We start from the raw sequence: 19,645 nt of genomic DNA, 5'->3' as shown, positions 1-19,645 counted from the left end.
ATTGGTGAGTACGCTGCTTCGTGTTGTGGGGATAAAACGCGGGTTTTCAACTACCGCCGAACTGTTGTACGGTGCTACAAAGGATAGGTGCCTGGTGTTCATATACTGTGATTTAGAAAGTATGAGCAGTGTGGCTGTTGTATGGCCATGAAGTGAGCGTGCGAAGTTGCGTGTTCGAGATGGCGTGCCTTACTTCATGAACTAAGATTTTAACAGTTCAGACGATGGGAGTCCATCCTTAAAGTATCACAAATGGAAGATGGACGAGGTGTATTCATCAAGTCACTAGCATTTTCCTCATCTTGCGGCGCATCAGATGTTGACATTCATACTTTGTATTCTGGGTGCTAAGTAGTGCTTGTACGAATTACCTCGGCCTGCAAACAGTACGGTGCATTGGTTAAGTTTGTAATGATGTTGGGGAAGAGATAGCGATTCACTGTTGTATTGAATCTCAAAGCATTCACATCTGAGTGAGCGGGTTATCGATTGCTGTCAAGTACTGCTTGGAGTACTGGAGACTTGGAAATTATGTTTTTGACACTTGTGGCAATGCTTCACACAGTGTGGCGAAGTAGTTCGTTTCGTAATATATTTGAGTTTCAACATTCTTTAGTTATTGCACTAATTACTCTCACATATCACTTCAACGATCCCATGCACCTAACACTTCGCAACACTAACTCTACTGTACCAAATACTAGTAACAAAACGGCTTCCTACGCACTTGCCCTATCTCGCCCAAACTCCATCCTTCATACTAAGCTCCCTATATCCCTAATGCGAAGAATTATATCATTATTCGACCCGACAACACGGGCGGCGCCACAATCTGCTGATTATTTTTTTGTTGTATCCGCGGAGTTCTGGGCGTTCTCGGCTGGGTTTTCTCGGGAATATTTTTGTTTGGAGAGTTCGTGCTAGGTGGTTTGTTCAGGTGGCGAATTTCGTTGATCTGCTGCTTTCGGTATGCAGAGTGACTAGGGCGTTTAGAGCGGGTTCGGCTTGGCTTAGGATATCACGTGCGCGGTGGTTGATGGGATGGGATGGGATGGGAATTACGCGCTTCGTGCTTCATGCTGATGGATTCATGTTTTGCTGTAAGAAGGGTGTTTGATTAAAGCTTTAACGTGGGTGTTGGAAAATATATGTTCTATCTGGTATCACATACCTATCTAAGTGTATACAGCATATCATACAAAGTGACGCTCCAGCTCATACCCTACCACCAAATCGTACTCTCACCACCCCTGCTTCCTCAAATGCTTCACCCTCGCAACCACAGCCTTAAACCCATCCCCAAACCTCCTCCGCCACCTCTCTCTCCCCAATCTCTTCCTCTTCACACCCCCCCTCTCATGAAACCGCTGCCGATTAAAATCATTCTTCACCTTATTCTTATTCACCCCGATCTCCAGCAGCTTAAACGCAAACGCCACGTCCGTCTGCTGCGTCACCGCAATCGCGCGCCCCGTACTCGGATTCAGACGCAGTTTCACACGCGGCACCACTGGCGCGGCCGAGAGCAGCTCCCGCGCGTAGTTCTTCATGTCGATGCTCCCGGCGAGCTCGCGCGCTTCCTTGCTCGGGTTGGGCCCCAGGATGTTGTCGAAGGATGGGGGGAGTTGGGAGCCCGGTTTGGCTGTGGGGTTCAGCATGGTGAGCATTTCGAAGGCGGAGGAGGTGGGTTTTAAGGGTGAGAAGGGGGTGCGGGAGGGCTTTTGGGCCCAGAGGCTGCTGGAGAGGGAGGGGAGTGAGTCGTTTGATTCTGAGGGTGCGGATTCGGGGGTTGGTGAGGTTGCGGTTGTGGTTGTTGAGACGCGGGCGGCTTGGGTTTTATGGCTGGTGGTGAATGTTCGTCGTGAGGATGGCTTTGAGGGGGTTTTGCATGCCAATTGGCTTTTCTGTGTCCAGCGGATCATGTTTGAGGGTGTGAGAAAGGTCGTCATATTCGAGCTGCTGGAACGCAGTATTAAATCTGCTGCTCTTCGGACTTCCATCGTGCTAATTCTTATTGACTCTGAATTTGCGAGTATAAAGGGACTTACGTGGCGGATGTTGGTGGTGATGAGTTAAGGTATGTCGTTGCGGCTTTGGGTGTACAGAAATTTGGACGTTTGGAGCTCCATATGGCGCTAGACTGCGTTGGGTGATGTACATGGTCTGTGCTTTGGTGGTTTGAATTTTGAGGACCGCGACGGAAGCTGAGGTGTTTGGTAGGTGTTGCGCCAGCGACAAAATTAATTCAACTTGTCGCTTTCTTAATCATCTTCTCACACTCTTTTCGGCGCTGGACCTTCATTGCTTGGATACTCTTCTGCAGTTCACCTTATTCTCATTATGTCGTACAATTATGGAGGTGAGCCAATGTCCAGCCTTCTGCGCAATGTTTGGAAGCTCGAATACTGACAAAATGACCTTATAGCTCCGCCTTATGGGCGTCCTCCGGGATTTGGATCTTTCCCAGGCCAGACTGGTACGCCCCCTGGTATGGGACCGCCCCCAGGAATGGGTAAGAGTACACGCTTCTCAATGCTTTGTAGCTTCTAATTGTTCAGGTCCTCCTCCGGGCATGTCTGCGCCAGGTACGGCTCCTCCTCCTGGTGTACAGCAAGCCAACATTGCTCAGGGCACTCGACCGTCGGGACTTCCTGCGAGCTTCCAAGGCCCTCCCAATATGCCAAACATTAACTTCTCTGCGCCCGTCATTCGGTTGGGAACTGGACCCTCGAAACCTACTACACCAGCTATGGGAGGAAGGAGAGACACGGATCCTGTATCTGCTGGTGCAAGACCTGGATTGGGTGCTGAAAGGGGTATGGAAGCTCAACGACAAGCGATGAGAGATAATATGATGTCTCTGATCCCGCCTACCAAAGAGGAGATTGTTAGGACAATTTTCGTTGGCGGCATCACCGAAGGCACTGGTGGCGATGAAGGAGTAGAGAGGATTCTATGCACAGCTGGCAGATTACGACGGTGGGATCGAGCGATTGATGCAAATGGGAAGGAATGCACATTTGGATTTGCACAATACGATGATGCTGAAAGTCTAGCGGTCGCGGTAGAAGTTCTGAAGGATGTTGAAATACCACTCAAAAAGCAAGAGCCTAGCGACGGCGTGAAGAAAGAAGATAAGGAAGACGTCAAAATTGAAAAGGCCAAACTACTAGTTTTTGTGGACGACAATTCATACAACTATCTTGAGAACTACAAAGCAAATCGTGGGGACGATCCGGCAGCCGAACAGTCGAGGTTAGATGTTGCCCGGGCGAATCTCAAAGGCGTTCTATTCGAACTATGTTATCCCTCTATGTTCATCAAAGCAGAAGCTCATGACGGCGACACTGAGATGTTAGATGCAGATGGCAGTAGGGATAATGTGGAAGTTATCAATATACCGTTAGCAGTCGACGATGAGCTGGCTGATATTCCAGCCGATATGCGGGAAACAGTGGCCTTGGAAATCACAGCTTTCAGAGAACGAAGTACGAGAAGAGATATGGAGCGTCTTAAGCGAGAAGAGGAGATGGAAGCTTTGGAGAGACAACGAAATGGTGCACCTCGAGCTTCACGGCTCGCTTCTCCCGGACCGACAATTCCAAGCGGACCAGCGGCTGGTACGAACAATATCCCTCTGGGCCCCCGTGGTGTGTTAAATGCTCCGTCTGGCCCTAAATTACAGAGTGCGCAGATGCCTCGTGATTACCAAGCTGGGATGAAATTTGTTAATGGCAGCGGTATCAACGGTGCTGCAAGTGGTGACGTCTGGATCAATCGAGATGAAGAAGACGACTCTGCCAGTGATGAGGAATTGGAACGACGGAAGACAGCGAAAAAGGAAGCTGAGCAAGGAAAGCAGTACCTTGACCAAGAACGTAGGTGGCTCAATCGAGAAAAAGCACGTACTGCTGCTGTACATCGAGAAAAGGAGCGTGAGGACGAGGATGAAGGTAAGCTGAGTATTGAGAGAGAGAAGATGGGTCGGTTATTGGAGAAATGGGACGACGAAGTGGAGGCATCTCGAAAAACAGAAGAGTATTATGCGGATCGAAGTATGTGGATTCGAAATCGTGCAGTCTTCAGAGCAAGAGAAGTTGCAGCGGATGACAAAGATCGTCAAGCAGAGCAGCGTGAAAGGCAACGAGAAACTGCCGATAAAGAGCAAGCGCGTGGAATGGCAGACTCATTTCTTGATCGACAGGCGGAGGAACTCGAATCCCGTGCTGGCCGAGCACAACAACCGTTCAAGCTGTCACTTGGTGCTGCCGCGCAGAAAGCTCAAAAAGCTGCACCATCTCGTAGAACAGTCGCTGAAGTCGAAGGTCTTCTTGAAGATGAAGAAGATGCCGACAAAATTACCAAACGGACACTTATTCCTATCAAATACGATCCTTCAGCGGCAGCTGCATCACTTACCCCTGAGGAACGTGATGCCGCTGCTCGACAGCTGGCTGCGGAGATTCCTACTGATAAGGACGGGCTGTGGGCTTGGGAAGTCAAATGGGAGTTTGTGGACGATGCTGTTGTTGAGAAACTCACACCGTTCGTGGAGAGGAAGATTATGGAATACTTGGGCGTTCAGGAGCAGTTACTCGTCGAGGTGGTTGAGGAGCACATCAGGAAAAGGGCCAAGCCTCAGGAGCTGGTGGAAGAATTGGCGGGCGTAAGTATCTCCCACAAATATCATTACAATGCACGTTACTAACAGATTCACAGGCTTTGGATGAGGAAGCTGAACCGCTGGTAAGAAGGTTGTGGCGTATGCTTATCTTCTTTTCGGAAAGTGAGAAGAGAGGAGGTCTAGCGTCATGATAGCAGATGTAAGATTAGTACAAAAATGGTACATCGATTTGGTCGTACTGTGCCTCCACATTTGAGTAATCGACCTCTGAGGACGCTCTCTCGACGTTCATATCGCAACTGCAAAGATCTCGGCGGCGGGTAAGTCTCTCATTTATCTGTTTGAAATATCCTACCAAGTAACACTCTTGCATCGACTCCCGCGGTGGACAATGTAAATGGCAGGAAAAACACGATACTTATTTGATGAGATGGACGCAGGCATGGCGTTCATGGAGTGAGAAGGTTACCATGTGACGACCTAGAAGTAATAAAACCATGATCTAGATCTAGCAACCCCTGTGTTTTTGTTTACAGGTGTTTTGGCTGGCTAGCTTGAGAGTTGAACGGAAAAAGAGGGAGCCATATCTATAACGCGCGTAGATGGGGGATGTGTGACGAGTGGTGATAAAAATAGTGCGAAACTCCGATACTTTGCATCCTTCTCGGAGGAGGTTACTGTAACCTCACCGACTGACGACAAGAATCGCCAACAGCCAAGAGCCAAATAAATGCGAGACGTCCACCTATTTACCTTCAATTCATGAGGTGTTGGATCTTAATTCCTGGGCGATATTATCCAGATCCAACGAGTTACGAATATGCTATCCAGTAATCCCCCACCCACTTCCTCCGTACTAGATGAACTTAGCTGAACATACGTCTAGAACTCTACATCCTCGTCACACTCCTCTTCGCGCTTCACGTCCTCGGACTACCTTTGCCTACGTCCTCTCTCCACAGTAGAGAAATCGACGTTAGTATCGAGGCGAGAGATGTTCTTGATATAAGGGGCGGCGTTGATAGTGGTGGGACGGGCAAGAGGGGGGGTGTTGGTAATGGGGGGACTGGGACTAGTGGAGGTGGTGTCGATAGTGGCGGGACGTGGAAGGAGGTGGGGAGGGAGGTGTGGGTTGATCATGGGGATTGAGGTTAGGGTTTGTGGGTGGAGTTGGGCTGGAGGTCAGGAGAAGAGGATAGGTGGAAGGGGGTGGAAGGGGTATTAGGTTGGAGGTTTTGAAGTGTGGTTGAGTTGCGTTCTGGTGTGGTGGAAGGATCTTGATTGGATATTGTTGAGAAAGGGTTTGATGTCAGGGATCACAACGTGGGTGTTGGATTTGTTTCTGCGCTAATTACATTTTTCTGTGATATCTTGAAATAGCATATTTACTTTAACTACTTCTATATGTTGAACAAATCTCCTCTCATGCTGCTGAGATGACATGGTTCAGTCTCAAGCAGGTGATACTTATGGAAAGACACTCTATGTTTCAACAAAGTCACTTGATTGACGTTAGTTCTTGGATTGACTACAAGTCTTGCATTGTAACTTTGCATATTTATATTGCGAGACTTCGAATATCCTTTTATTGGACGAAGCTGAAAGCTTCTGGTTAGATTTTCGATGGTCAGAAGCCGTAATCACTAAGGGCATGTACATTTTTTCACCGGTTCAATTTTTAATTTAACTCAACCTAGACTCGCTTGAAAATGCAAATGTATTTGAACACAAGAGTCAATATAATCAGGACAGGAAGAAATCCCATCGCTATTTGCTAGGCCTTCTTTATTGTATTCTATTTCTGGGAAATTAAGGCCAAATTGTGACCAACGGTCCAACACGATGTTTTAGCTATTTTAACAAAGCCAAGTACTTAAATCTCACAAACTCGAGAACAACACATCAAAACCCTAAACATCCATTTCCTATTTTGATCATTTTGTGGACATGTCACTTGTTTTCATGAGCTCGAATTTTGTCAGAGAATCAGCACAATTCAATTATCTCCAATAAAATAAACAACATATATTAAGATCCAAGTCTCTTGATATCAAGGCCCGCTTAAAACATTTGCTGAACTCGAATGAAGCATTTTATTTCGTATTCTCAAATTCCGTGGTGAAAAAGGTCACATTCCTCGTCAGGTTGATGCTCCGACCTCTGTCAACTTGGACTTTACACAATCATTGGACTTTATTGTCATTGGTATCCTAGATAGGATTCCCATATGAGTTACTGGAAGTGATAGACGAAATATCGGATGATGTGTCAATTGATTCGAGAAAATCCTGTTTCTCGACTCCCATCATACTAATAATGGACGGAAATCAAGTCTAATGTCTTCTTTTAGAAATTCCCGGCACTTGTTGACCATCTGATTGTATGTATGTCAGTAGCAGGAATCTCTCACTCCATCAAAGAGGCCACAAAGCCCACCATGCGGTCCGTGCCAAGGACAACCCATCATTCTCGTCCACCAAAGTGCGCAACCTTTTCTCTACATAATTCTTTCACCTCAGCGCTGAATTCTATCTTCATACCTTTGACATTCCCTGATCTTGGCTCCTCCTCTGCCGAACGCTTCGTCGACTGCCTGACAACGCGGCATAGGACATTCACTCTTGAGCTTTCGTGCGCATGGCGCAAAGCCAGTTGGTCTGACTTACCTTGTCAAGCATTGATCTCTGGCCCAAGTCGTATGACAGCATTCACTGCATCTTTTGCCTACTACCTCTCTCTACACCATTATTCAAACCACAATGCTAAGCTGACCATTCTCGTCCGTGTTCTTCGCAGAGCTGAGCGAAAGACCGAGTGTCCTTTCTAGACAAAGAGGTATTGGGAGAGCGTACGCAACGTCCTGAAGTCTATCCGTTCCCGTGTCATGGTATGATAACTGATGTCCTGAATTGATAGCAGTATGTGTGTATGTCCATGGAGAGGAATCTCCATTTCGAAAGTTTAAAGATTTCGACAATTCCTGTGGATTGAGAAGCTTCTGTCTTGACAAAGTAAAATTAGTTCGATTTCCAGCTCAGACTGCAAAGACTCTGCGACGAAGCCGACGCAATAGGCCTTTCTAAATCTCAGTCGCTACTGAGGAAACATGTCTCCAACTTTTTCGCTCCCTTCGTCAAAAAGTAACCTCGAGATGTCGTCGATTGCGGCCGGCCTCGGTACAATCGTATGGAGTAAAAGCCCTTGGCTCGGGTGTACCTTTCTTGCCCTGATTGCCCGATCTGCAGCCAAGCATAAGCAAGTATGGCAATGATAAACCTCCTGGTTGAGGTTTTGACTTCGAATCGTGCTCGTCGACATTGTTCAAGGGGTTTCAAGCGAAGAATTCTTGACCACAGAAGTGCAACTTGCAAGATAGTAACCAACCTCTCCAATTTCAACTCGAAGACAACATCTATTAATCTTTGAAGATCTCGAATATGGCATATGTTGGTGAGACCAAATACCACCTCCCCCGCTTTCTTCGTTTATGTTCTTCTGCAGATGTCAACCTGGAGATGGCACTCGCCAAGCATCACCAAGAGCCTAAATCGCTTAGCCATTGTTACCACCTGCCATATTCGTACCAAGCCTTGCAATCTACAACCTTTGATGTGCAGAAAGCTTCTGTATCCAAGAGATTCAAGACCATCAATCCAGCACGACCAGACATTTGAGGGTCTAAGCCGTGTTGTCGGGTTTGCCACTATATCTTGGCCTCTCATACTTCGACCACGCCTGTTCTAGAAAGAGCATGTAATTTGTCACTATCTCTTCCAAATGCCAAGTATCTTGACACTTTCCTTTCTCAGAACGATAGTCTTTATTGATCTCAAGCGCTGTCGTATAGTTCCTTGTATCACCTGCCAAGATGCATTCAAAGTTGGGATGCCACTATGGTCACGCATTATCTTGCGCAGTATATGTACCTACCCTCTCTCCTTTGGCCAGAAAGTTTCTTGTCAAGGATTCAATTCCCTCAAAAGCCCTCATTAATTGACGCTTACTTTCGAGCTTCCATTTTTTGACAATAAGCCACGATGCGTTTCACTTCGTTAGGAGCGCTTGCGCTCAGCGCCGGAGCTGCTTTTTCCAAGGAAATTGCCAAAGATGAGGTCCGCGGAGCCGGTAAGTGATTAATTATCCTTCCCAAGCGATAATACAGAACTGACTGGGTTATTCAGAGTTGTACGACTCTGGAATTAAGCATTCCAAGATCATGGCTGCTAAAAAGGTCGGGTAGCATGCCTAAATTCAGACTTGGTTATGCTAACTTCACGCAGGCTCATTGGGAGAGTGAGGCTGCCGCCGGTGCCATGGACTCCTCACAGTTCCCCAAAGTACGTTGCAGCTCTAGCACAAAGCTTGATATGTGATGGCCACGAGGCTTTGTCGATTAAAACTTGGCATGGCTTCGAATGCCCAACCATATTTGAGACTTTGTAGTCTACGAAATGACACTAATGCGTATCTCTATAGCTCGGATATACAAAGTGTATCAATGGCTTTGCCGACGCGGTGCCGGGCGACCCATTGTACAAGTTCAAGTGCAAGAATGTTTGTACCACTCTGAGAGATTTTCCATCGAGTCACGTGGCTAACATTCTCATCTAGATGGATCTGTATTCTTTCATTTCTCACACAGATCTTGGTGCTCCTACCGGAGAGGGTAGTTCGACGTGGGGTTGGACAGACCCCGACTCTGGCCGCGAGTTTATTGGTAGGTTTTGTCCTTTCATGAAGTGCAAATAGCAACGAGCCTAACCTCCCGCAGCCCATGGAGCATACGAAGGTACTGCCATGGTTGAAATCACCAAGACTGGGCAGTTGGTAAAGCTAGGATTCCTGTAAGTAAATGAGTAAATGTTCGCCCCCCCTGGATCCTCGGCTAATATCTCGGAAGTCCCTCATACGCCCCAGTCGGATACTATTCAATCTGGCATGAGATTCGTAGCTACAAGAACTACATGCTCATCGGTAGTGAACTACCTGGTCACGGTATTCAAATCTTTGACATGAAAAAGGTAAATCATCATCGCTTAGATATTCGGCCAAAAACTGACAAGCGCAGCTCCTCACCATTGATCCAGCGAGCCCTGTTACTTTCGACGGCAAGAAAGATTTGACTGGCCATTTCGCCGATCTCCCTCTGGGAAGGACCCATAATGTTGTCATTAACGAAGAATTGGGATACGGAGTTTCTGTGGGAGCTGCACCAAGAACTAGCCCTTGCCGCGCAGGTCTTATCTTTTTTGACCTCAAGGACCCATCCAACCCAAAAAGCTTAGGGTGTGATCCTCAAGATGCTTACGTTCATGATGTGAGTAAATGTCTGTTTATTACTCATACAAAAACTGACTATAAAACAGGCGCAATGTCTCGTCTACCACGGCCCTGACAAGCAGTACGAGGGCAGAGATATCTGCTACGGCTACAACGAGGACACCCTGACAATGTAAGCTATTGATACGCGGAACAAAGCTGATCTCGTCTAATATTTAAATTAGTTACGATGTTACCTACAAGAATGCCTCAAAAGTTATTTCCCGTACTTCCTACGAGGGAGCTTCGTACACCCACCAAGGCTGGGTTCTTGACAAGAACTGGCAGCAATATCTCCTTATGGATGATGAGGTTGACGAAGAGGATTCGGCAGGACCTGCCGCAGATGGCTATCCTGTGACATACATCGTAAGTTGCCACACGTGACTTTCTCAAATAATATATTTTTGACTGACGAGTTCTATAGTGGGATATCTCATCGCTTGCAGCACCAAAGCAGACAGGTATCTACAAAGCTACAAACCGCGGTATAGACCATAATCAGTACGTGATTGATGGATTATCTTATCAGTCCAATTACGGTGCTGGTCTGCGTGTCTACGACGTCTCTTCCATCCCAACTGATCCAACCGGAAAGGGTGTCTGCGAAACCGCCTTCTGTAAGCTCCTTCCTTAAACCATCGTAATGAACAATGCTGACTGATTCTCTAGTCGATATCTACCCAGAAGATGACAACGCTGAGGGTGGCGGTATCGTGCAGTACTCCGGAACCTGGGCATCATACGCCTACTTCAAGTCCGGCTACATTTACATCAACACCATCGAGCGCGGAGGATACGTCGTTAAGATGACCAAGCGTGAAGCTTGCAAAGCCCCAACCTGTAACGCTGACAACTGTCTCCGTGCTATGCGCGCCACCAGCGTTCCAGGCCGTCTCGCTGAAAGTCAAGAGTTTTGCGGTGCTTTCACTAAGACTTTCGTGGCTGATGTCAGTGTCCTGCCTTCGTATGCGGCTAGTGCTTGCTCTGGGAATGTTATTTCCAGAGTTAGCTCCGCATGTGCTTGCTTGCCAACGGCGTAATTGACGCTGATTCTGGCTGCTGCCATTGATGATGGTTTAATTGTAATGAATGGGCATGATCTCCGGAGAAAAAGCTTGTATATAGACGAAGTTACGGATTTGATGATATGAGTATCAAGTGTTGCATCTATTAGTATTATGTTGCTTGACTTTCTAAGCTAACCCGCTTCGTGCTGGACAACAGAAGTGCGCTGATGACGGTTGAAACACCTCGACATGAGAGTTACAATTCTTCAATCGATTTGACGTATTATCGCATATTTCGTCCATCATTTTGAGCAAATCATATCGAGCTCCAATCCGAATCTGCTGATATAAGATGATCTTGAAGTCTTGCGAGTCAAGGTCACGTTTTTTCTGCCATTGCCGTCAACGTCGCTCCTTCCTCGAAATGTATCACCTGTCGACTGTTGGTTGCTTCCTTTGATATGTTGTTGACTCAGTGATAGTCTTACGGCATCCCCTCTTCTCATTTCTCTTCCTTTCTTTCTTTTGGAATACCACCAGAACAATAAAGTTTTATCTTCGCCGAAAAGCATCTTGAAAGAACGCACCTTGTCCGATCCAAACATCCAAAAGAAGAACTCCGAGTGATTACAACATTCGGAACGATCCCCTTCTCGGCACCACAATGGTAAGATATCCCTCCCAGCAACTGTCCTTCTGGTCTACCTCGACCTGTCATTCCACGGTTCGCTGGCCACTCAAGCTAACACTATGGAATATAGGAGCCAACTATCATGACTGGCCGAAGGGCATCCCTTCGATTATCTTCGGGCGGCGGTGGTTTCGCGGCCTCGCCAGCAAACCTAGCACCACCACGATGACGACCAGCAGCACCGGCGGCAGCAGCAACAAGGCCCATAATAGGCAAAATGTTCATGAAGCTCTCTCCGAGGGCAGCCAGTGACCTCGCCGCCGCCGCCTTGACCGTTAGTCCTTACACATCCCTTTGTCGCTAACGGCTGTTTCTCTGAACGTGAATATAGCCTTGAGGGACCGAGCCGAAGAAGACGTCGCCGTGCCCCTTGCGGCATTCAAAGAAGAGAGGTCTGGCGGTGACCGGGTGGTTGGAGGAGGAGTTGAGGAGGGTATGGGTGGTGGTGCTCAGGTCATCACTTACCACGTAACTTGGGACCAAAAGGCTGCAAGTTTTGAGACTGACCTGGAATTTTCAATTCACCTGCTTACTAGTGCTGGACAGGCTTTGCAGCTCATTTTTTGTGTTTTTTCGGCTGCGGCCATTTTGTAAGTTGACTACTTCCAAAAGAACCTGGCAAGACGTAAATGCTACTAATCAGTTACAGCTCATTGTAGTTCTTTTGGCCTAGTATACAGGCACATCGTATGTAGACGACTATCTTGATGGATAGGCTTGAGTGAGGAACTGTAGGGAGATTAGCTGAGCATCATTAATCAATTGATATGTTTTTCTCCTCAATTTCAACAATTTTGTTTTCCCCCCATAAGCGAGAGTATCTTTTGACCACCCCTTTCACTCAAATCACATCCAATATAGAGGCGACGCGATGATTTCTTGACAGATTTTGATGAAAGACCAACTTTGTCAAATATTGATAAATGATTTCGTGGGCCAATGTCATGTCGCCCAACAACACAGAACTTCGTCCCTTCCTTAGCATATGCCACCGTCACCCCGTAACAACCGTAGTATGTCGCCTTCGACTAGTTACAGGACTTGGGGCAAGTACCTCTGGCGCCTGTTTTCCTTCTTTTTGTTTCTTTGCGCTCCATGAAGAAAGATACCGCACCAGATCAGCAACGTCTCATCTCCGCCGGAAAGCAACTTGAAGAAGGAAGAACTTTGAGCGATTACAATATCCAAAATGAATCTAGTCTCCACCAAATTGTAAGATATCCCTCATAGCAACTAACTTTGTATTTCATTCACCATTTTAGTAACCATTAAAGGTACTTAAGCTAATGCGCTGGAATCTAGGAGCAAAATGCCTCGTAGACGCGCCGGCTTCCCTCGGATCCTTCTCGGCGGCGGCGGCAATGCCGCCTCGCATACAAACTACACCATTGATTTGGAAGAGGGCGATGCCCATATGAGAAGGGATGAAGTTGTGGTAATGCCTTTCCAAACATGGATATGATGCCTCAGATAATTATAGGAAATACTAAATAGTTTTCAGATCATCCACCAGATCCACATCCCCGAAGTGGATTTCCGTATGGTAAGTCATTTGATGTCAATCCGGTTGACTTGGGAATGGTTATTAATTTCTGATCTCCAACGTCCAGCTCGTGCCTCTTTGTGTTGTGGTAAGCCGCTGTATCAATTCGACTAAGGCAAAAATACTGACTGACCAATCATAGACCACGGTTTCACTTTTGGTTACATATTTGGTTATGAAGGTGATTGGGAAAGTTTTTGGTTTAGTTATGACTAAAATCGGGGAGCTTGCTGGGAACTTGATGTGAAGGTGGTGAGAATCAACAATGGAACAAGATTCATATCTTTGGTAAAACCTTACTTTTTCTAATATTGCTACCTTGTCAGCATGTTGCTGCAGATATTGAAGCTCCATGCTCATCATCAAGCCCCAATTACTCTCGGTGGCCCTCCATCCAACACGAGAATCCTTACCTCCTCCACAAACTCCATGTGCTTGACGTTGAATTGCTTGGTAGTAGCTTCTGGATCAAAAGTACCCATCGTACTAGTACTGGCGGCAATCACTTTGGCAGGGGCAGTAATCTTGGGCTTCCTCTTGTCATCGTCATCCTCATCCTCGTCCTCATCCTCGTCTTCATCATCTTCATCGTCCACTCTTGGTCGGCCACCCAGCTCCACAAACGTAGGTCTGAAATAAGATTCCCCAACGCACCCACTCCAACCCACCTCCTGCGTCCGAATCTCATCAGGAAGTACGACAAGCGGCGTAAATGAGCTAACAATGTCCGTAAAACTGCTACATCCATATCGTCTACCACAGGCCCTTTGGTATGCTTCATGACGGATGGTATTCATATCCTCCCAGTCCATAGGATAATGTACGCCTTTATCATGAACATACATGGTACTGATGCTTTCCTGGGCAATTGTATACGTGGCGGACGTCTCGGAGTGGCCGCACATTCGACCATATGAGATGAGTCCGTGACCGGAGGTTTTGTACCAAGCGTACGCATCTGGCGCAACGATGTAGACGGAGGGCGAGGTGAAGGTCATGTCTCCTATCTCTGTGGTATCCGGGGCTGGAGGGTCGGTTGGTGATGGTGTGATGGTCGTTCCGTTGCGAGCGCAAAAGTCACCCGAGGTGGTTGTCACTGGCCAGTAATACACCGTCGCATCTTCCAATTCAACGGAACATGTTGTTTTGGCGGACGGACAGGCTGTCATGGGCGATGGACAAGGAGGTCTACCATACAATGCGTAGGTATCGTAATAGGAGTTCGAGGCAGATTTTAACGATGTGTATGTATAGTCATATTGAGACCAGATTTTTGTGCAAGCAGGTTCTTCCACGTCCACTGTACATGAAGGCAGCACTTCTGTATGTGATGGAAGCGCGCCTTGGGTTGAAAGTGTATAGTCATAAAGAATCGTGGTTTTTGTCACATTGTAGGTATCCTCAGGTATTGAAAGAACGCGTGGATACCCATCACACAGTGTAGTGGTGGACCGGGGAGGTTGGTAGAGGTAACAACAGTCGGTTGATGTATAGGTGGAAAAGAATTGAGCTGATGTATATGGAACTGCAGCGGCGGCGCTACTGATTTGTGATGATATGGTAGAGTATGCAAATGAAGCATACCAGCAAGAGAAGGCATCTTCGTCGTTGGGATCAATTGCTGGTGCAGTGAGAGTCGGTGGGAGTGAAGTCGTGGTCGAGGTTCTATCTCCTGGAACTGTTTCCGTCGCCTGACGAGCGGCTAGCGCGTCTAAAGTCATTAGCAAATCTGATATCAACCTCTGAAGAGCTGTCGCTTACTCGTCGAAGGAGCGGCGATTGCTAAGAGTAGCAAAAGATTCAGCTTCTGTTGACGGTAAGAAGCCATGATTTAGCTTTACTCGATGACCTCTCCAAGAACTCTTGTACGGAAGACTCAACGAAATGGACTGTAGCTTGAGTAAAACTTGTTTGAATTACGAGGGGACTCCCCTTAACCTCCTTATAGTCGGATATCTGGTCATCAATGCTGCAAAACCTGTACGTACAGAGGCTTACTTGTATGCATTTACTTCACCGCGGTGCTGCAGACGATGAACAGGCTGATTATCATCGTGTAATATTTGTATTTGCTAGACTGTGTGCGCCATCAGAGAAAGGGAGCCGTTCTCTAGAAGAAGGATGTTCTGTTGGTTAGTTCGCAACGTTACTGGGATATGTGGGGATTTATTGATTAATTAATATATTCCTCTGGGTAAATATGATTGTAGAATTGATGTGCCTCTGCATGCATATTTAAGCGGAAGGATTTCGGATTTTGGGACGACCCCTGAACTTTTGCAACCCTTATAAGAAAATAAGAGGTTGGAAACTATTCAAATACGAGGAAAAAAGAGGTCCGGGGCTTGAAGATTTTGCTTCGCAGTCGACATGATAAGCGGCGGTAGCTTTCAGACGCAGTCTTGAGTTCAAGTTATGCTCAAGCGTATTTGGTACGTATTTGGTAGGCAAATTTCATTCCAACAGACTCGAGAAAGATCCTAAATCGTTTTGTTTAGCAAATGATAGACAAGACAAGGGATAGTGTGTAAGGCTGACCAAGCAAATCTCGTCTTTCAACCACAGCTCATCCTCCCCTCCACGAACTTACTTTTTGGGTAATCAAATTCAAAAGACTGGCAATTTTTGACTGATAGAATTTTCTTTCCAAACCCAGACTTTTTTCGACGCAAATCTAGCACATTTAGTCAGCAATTCTCCACCTGTAGGCTCACATAGAGCAAGGTATGGATCTAAATCATCCACATGGGAAGGTCAAATTTTGCGGCAAAGACACGCCGGTTGATATGCAGTAAGCTAGTGCCACCTGAGTACACTGAGTCCCTATGTCATCAATTTTAAGTTGCTCGCAGTCAACACATTCAGCGATAGAACATCGTCAGCCCACTTCAGTGATGGCCACAACAATGTGCGAAGCGTGATTTTATTTGCGAAAATATTTAGTGGTACTGATGTGGTTGTTTCCGGGTATCAACAGAGGTGTACTGAAAGAATGACGACCTAAAAGTCCGTAGATCCTCCAAATATAAATCCAACAATTTCGCCTGAAACCCCAGAAACGCCATATCCATCGCAAAATAGGAACATCGAAAAGAAGAGTCTGGCCAAATATCGTACCACTGATGACACATTAGATAGCCCATTTCCTGGCACCGTCACTCAAATCAACATCATCTTCCATCTCCACCTCAACTTTAGTACCTAATGCTTCTTTGCCCTCACGAATCATGGCCTTCAATTGAGCATCAAGCCTCCTGATACTCTCATCTGCGTCTCTTTCCTCTTTCCTCTTCACAGCCGCCCACCTTATCGCTTCTTTAGAAGCTGAACTCTCGGGAATTTTTGCTGAAGAGCTCTTAGAAGGGCTCGGGCGAGGTATTTTGCTATTTGGGCTTGCACGTGGACTTGCGAAGCTTGCACCGTGGTTGGATATGAGAGCTGGAGAGCCCATGAGCGAGACAGTCGAGGCGCGAGATATTTTGGGTCTCTGTGGAGCCGTCAAAGTGCTACCTGCACGTGAAGCAGGTCGAGCAGCGGTTGTAGTTGAGCGTCGACTTGCAGATGAAGCTGTCGGCTGACTGAACCTCGACGTAGGCCGAGAACGTGGTTTCGAGGGGGTGATAGTCGGCGTTGTAGGCTGAACAACCACCCAGTTCTTTGTGAGCTCATCTTGAGTATTGTTACGGCTGACTTGGCGTCGCTTCGCTGGCGGGACATCTATCTGTGGCCTAGAAAGGTCTGAATAAGTTTCGACAAAGTCCTCTTCGGGAAACCTTCCAGGTAAAGGAGTAGATTCTCTGTCTATGCCACCCCAAGTTGCGTTCTTCTCGTCTTGCAAATATTTGCTATGCTCGGTAGGGTATGGGGATGTCGGTTCTTTGTGGTCCAGCGCGTATCCTTTTCCACCGCCTGCCTGGAATCCTCGAAATACGGCACCACCATTCTTGCAGAATTCCCAAACCTTCCCTACAACACCACCTACCGCTTGAATCGCCGCTCTACTCCATCCATCTCCACCCGGACCTTGCCAGGCCCGTCCTCTGCCATTTGCATCTCTGCCGTAGCCATCTGCTGGAAAGTATCCTGAGGCGTCCATTTCAGAATACAGGTCACTCGCTGATGGTTTCAGGTTGGATCCGCCATTTCCAAGCGATCTCCTATATGCCATATCGCCATATTCGTGGTCGCTGAACGATGCGAGTCGAGCTGCCTTTATTGTAGGTGTGTCCATCCCACCAGCCAAAACGTACTTAGAGTTTGCGAGAGGTGAAGGAGATTCGTCGCGATGATGTTCTACCTCAGTCCGCGAACGTTTACGTCCACCACCCAGACCAGGTCGAGTCTCCGCCATCCTATGCGTCGAAGGCCGGCTCGAAAGCATGGTTGATATTCGTGGATGTCGAGAAATGGTGTGTGATGGTTGAAGAAGGAAGCCGAGGCTCAACAAGGCTCCAAGAAGCTAGCCAATGTGTATTCACCATACATCAGCAACCCCATGAAGTAAACCACAGCGCCAGTTGGAAAAAGACATTTATTGGATGGATTTGAAACAATATCGATATTTCGTCCATCAATTTCAGCAAATATGATAACTCGGACGAAGAGTATGTGTGCCATGCCATGGATGTTTCGAGCATGACCAGTTTGCTTCGTTGCTATTGGTGACGACCCCCGCGTAAATATTGATATTCCAACCGACGACGACAACGACGGAAAACTTGGGCTCATATAACAGTATAAGAGTCGAAATACCAGCTAGCAAGATCAAACAAGATGTTAGATGTTGTAAATTGACTTTCATTCGAAAACACTCATTTCGAAGTCCTCCTCACGAGTTGTGCAGCTGTCGCGGTGCAAAGTTGAGGCATATCTCACGCGTCAGTGCATCATACATTAATCGTATGATGTTCAATCCAATTCCAATTATTGGACTTCATTCGATAGACATACGCTACGATCTATCCAGGATTTAGAATGGACAAAGAAGGGAGGGATCTGCTTTGCTTGATTTTGCAGCGTCAGGACTGCAAATTTGTGGGACACAATATCGTGGATAATTACTAGTATTGAAACCCACGTCTTTTGGTAAGGTTCTTTCTACTGGTCTTTCTGCACTGGATAATACGAAATGGTATTTAATCGCTTGCGCACACAGAATTCCGTGAATTGTCCACGGAAGAAAGCATAGGATTTAGCGTCAAACATTGCAATACTCGCATCAAACTAGCTCTGAGTAGCTTCGAGCATTCTTCACTATCGTGTTCACCACTGACAGGTTTGAGCTTGTAAGCTACTGGAATAAGACTCATCGTCTACCATAACCGATCAACATATCAGAGAAATCTTAGAGCTCTAAGAATAGCGTCAAAACATCAAAGCAAGGTTCTTCTTCCCAAATGGAGCTGCGTTGATATCGGCTGAAGAGTAATATATGGCAGGAAAATCAATTTCCATTGGCTCACCAAGAAGCGGAACTGTTTGTGTGAGTAGTTCCATGTTGTGGTTTCCTTTTCTGCCGTAGTGCACCTGAATTGCTGGGTTCTTGAGCTTGTAATCCTTCAGTGGAAATGAGGCTTTTGTTGATAGCACGAAAGGGGCCCGTTGGAGGAGTCTAGACTCTCCACATGTTGCTCATAGAAGTCTAGGTTCTCCAAATGTCGATTACAAATTATGTGTCTATCCCTCAATGGTTTTCGATGCTTCAGGAGAGAGATAAGCTACTTGAACATTGCCTATTATTGAAGTTGTACAAAATCCATGTAAACGAGATGCCATGTTCGTATGTGGCAGTTAATGAGGCTTGTGCTCCGACAAGTCCATGAATTTCTGTATTACCTTTTAATTAGAGGCTTGATTTCCTTTTGATTCGCGCGGTTCTATGTAGAAGGCCCCCCAAAGTACATGTCAATCTTCAAACTGCTTGGAGCTATGAGAGCTATGCGCCTGCGTAATGCATCACTTTGCATAATTGGGTAGCAGTCTCATCGCCAGATCCAGCGATCGCACTTCCCCCGAGTTTCGAAGGCTTTGAACAGATTTGCACTACCTCAACCACTTTGCAAGTAGCGCCTTCCGAAGTCTTCAATTTGGATGTTCATTACTATCACGAGTATCCATTCTGGACGTTGATCACCATAAGAAGTCCCCGTTCTTGCTGTTATCCACTCTGGCTGTTATCCACTCTGACTGTTCAAAACTTCATACCATAGGTGCTCGCTTGGAACAAGCCTTTTGAGGTCTTCCCCTCCTATGCTTATCTGGCGCTAAGCACCATAAACGACTAATCATAATGCTTCAGGCACTACCCAAATCTTCTCACAAGCGCATTTGATGCTATCCACATTCATCATCCACGATAATCCTCAGTTTTCGATCTTCCGATCGTCATGAATCAGATGAATACATAAACACCTCATCTGCCCTCGCAAAAGTTCTTTTCTTCATTCTCATCTTCTTCG

General features: G+C 46.7%; 7 protein-coding genes across 7 annotated transcripts; 4 read left to right on the top strand and 3 right to left on the bottom strand.

The window, feature by feature from the left end:
• Positions 1-1,241: 1,241 nt before the first annotated feature.
• On the bottom strand, positions 1,242-1,922 carry GLAREA_12573 (uncharacterized protein; the record flags this gene model as incomplete). The annotated part of the gene is made up of 1 exon (XM_008083354.1): positions 1,242-1,922. One exon carries the CDS (start codon positions 1,920-1,922, stop codon positions 1,242-1,244), a length of 681 nt encoding a protein of 226 aa, XP_008081545.1.
• A 418-nt stretch (positions 1,923-2,340) lies between these two features.
• On the top strand, positions 2,341-5,773 carry GLAREA_12572 (RNA-binding, RBD; the record flags this gene model as incomplete). The annotated part of the gene is made up of 5 exons (XM_008083353.1): positions 2,341-2,359; positions 2,426-2,512; positions 2,559-4,666; positions 4,720-4,762; positions 5,511-5,773. 5 exons carry the CDS (start codon positions 2,341-2,343, stop codon positions 5,771-5,773), a joined length of 2,520 nt encoding a protein of 839 aa, XP_008081544.1.
• A 2,888-nt stretch (positions 5,774-8,661) lies between these two features.
• On the top strand, positions 8,662-10,986 carry GLAREA_12571 (uncharacterized protein; the record flags this gene model as incomplete). The annotated part of the gene is made up of 12 exons (XM_008083352.1): positions 8,662-8,749; positions 8,806-8,855; positions 8,905-8,961; positions 9,101-9,178; positions 9,236-9,341; positions 9,396-9,468; positions 9,525-9,645; positions 9,693-9,941; positions 9,991-10,076; positions 10,129-10,312; positions 10,371-10,563; positions 10,616-10,986. The coding sequence occupies 12 exons, from the start codon at positions 8,662-8,664 to the stop codon at positions 10,984-10,986; spliced, it is 1,656 nt and encodes a 551-aa protein (XP_008081543.1).
• An 875-nt stretch (positions 10,987-11,861) lies between these two features.
• On the top strand, positions 11,862-12,303 carry GLAREA_12570 (uncharacterized protein; the record flags this gene model as incomplete). Its single annotated transcript, XM_008083351.1, has 3 exons — positions 11,862-11,922; positions 11,976-12,234; positions 12,294-12,303. 3 exons carry the CDS (start codon positions 11,862-11,864, stop codon positions 12,301-12,303), a joined length of 330 nt encoding a protein of 109 aa, XP_008081542.1.
• A 650-nt stretch (positions 12,304-12,953) lies between these two features.
• On the top strand, positions 12,954-13,434 carry GLAREA_12569 (uncharacterized protein; the record flags this gene model as incomplete). Its single annotated transcript, XM_008083350.1, has 4 exons — positions 12,954-13,079; positions 13,146-13,187; positions 13,255-13,275; positions 13,330-13,434. The coding sequence occupies 4 exons, from the start codon at positions 12,954-12,956 to the stop codon at positions 13,432-13,434; spliced, it is 294 nt and encodes a 97-aa protein (XP_008081541.1).
• A 115-nt stretch (positions 13,435-13,549) lies between these two features.
• On the bottom strand, positions 13,550-15,015 carry GLAREA_12568 (uncharacterized protein; the record flags this gene model as incomplete). Its single annotated transcript, XM_008083349.1, has 2 exons — positions 13,550-14,898; positions 14,949-15,015. 2 exons carry the CDS (start codon positions 15,013-15,015, stop codon positions 13,550-13,552), a joined length of 1,416 nt encoding a protein of 471 aa, XP_008081540.1.
• A 1,302-nt stretch (positions 15,016-16,317) lies between these two features.
• On the bottom strand, positions 16,318-17,568 carry GLAREA_12567 (uncharacterized protein; the record flags this gene model as incomplete). Its single annotated transcript, XM_008083348.1, has 1 exon — positions 16,318-17,568. One exon carries the CDS (start codon positions 17,566-17,568, stop codon positions 16,318-16,320), a length of 1,251 nt encoding a protein of 416 aa, XP_008081539.1.
• Positions 17,569-19,645: the final 2,077 nt, after the last annotated feature.

This window comes from Glarea lozoyensis, assembly GCF_000409485.1.
Source record: "Glarea lozoyensis ATCC 20868 chromosome Unknown GLAREA19, whole genome shotgun sequence".
Taxonomy (NCBI): domain Eukaryota; kingdom Fungi; phylum Ascomycota; class Leotiomycetes; order Helotiales; family Helotiaceae; genus Glarea; species Glarea lozoyensis.
The sequence above is the reverse complement of the archived record's forward strand: the minus strand, read 5'-3'. Positions and strand labels throughout refer to the sequence as shown.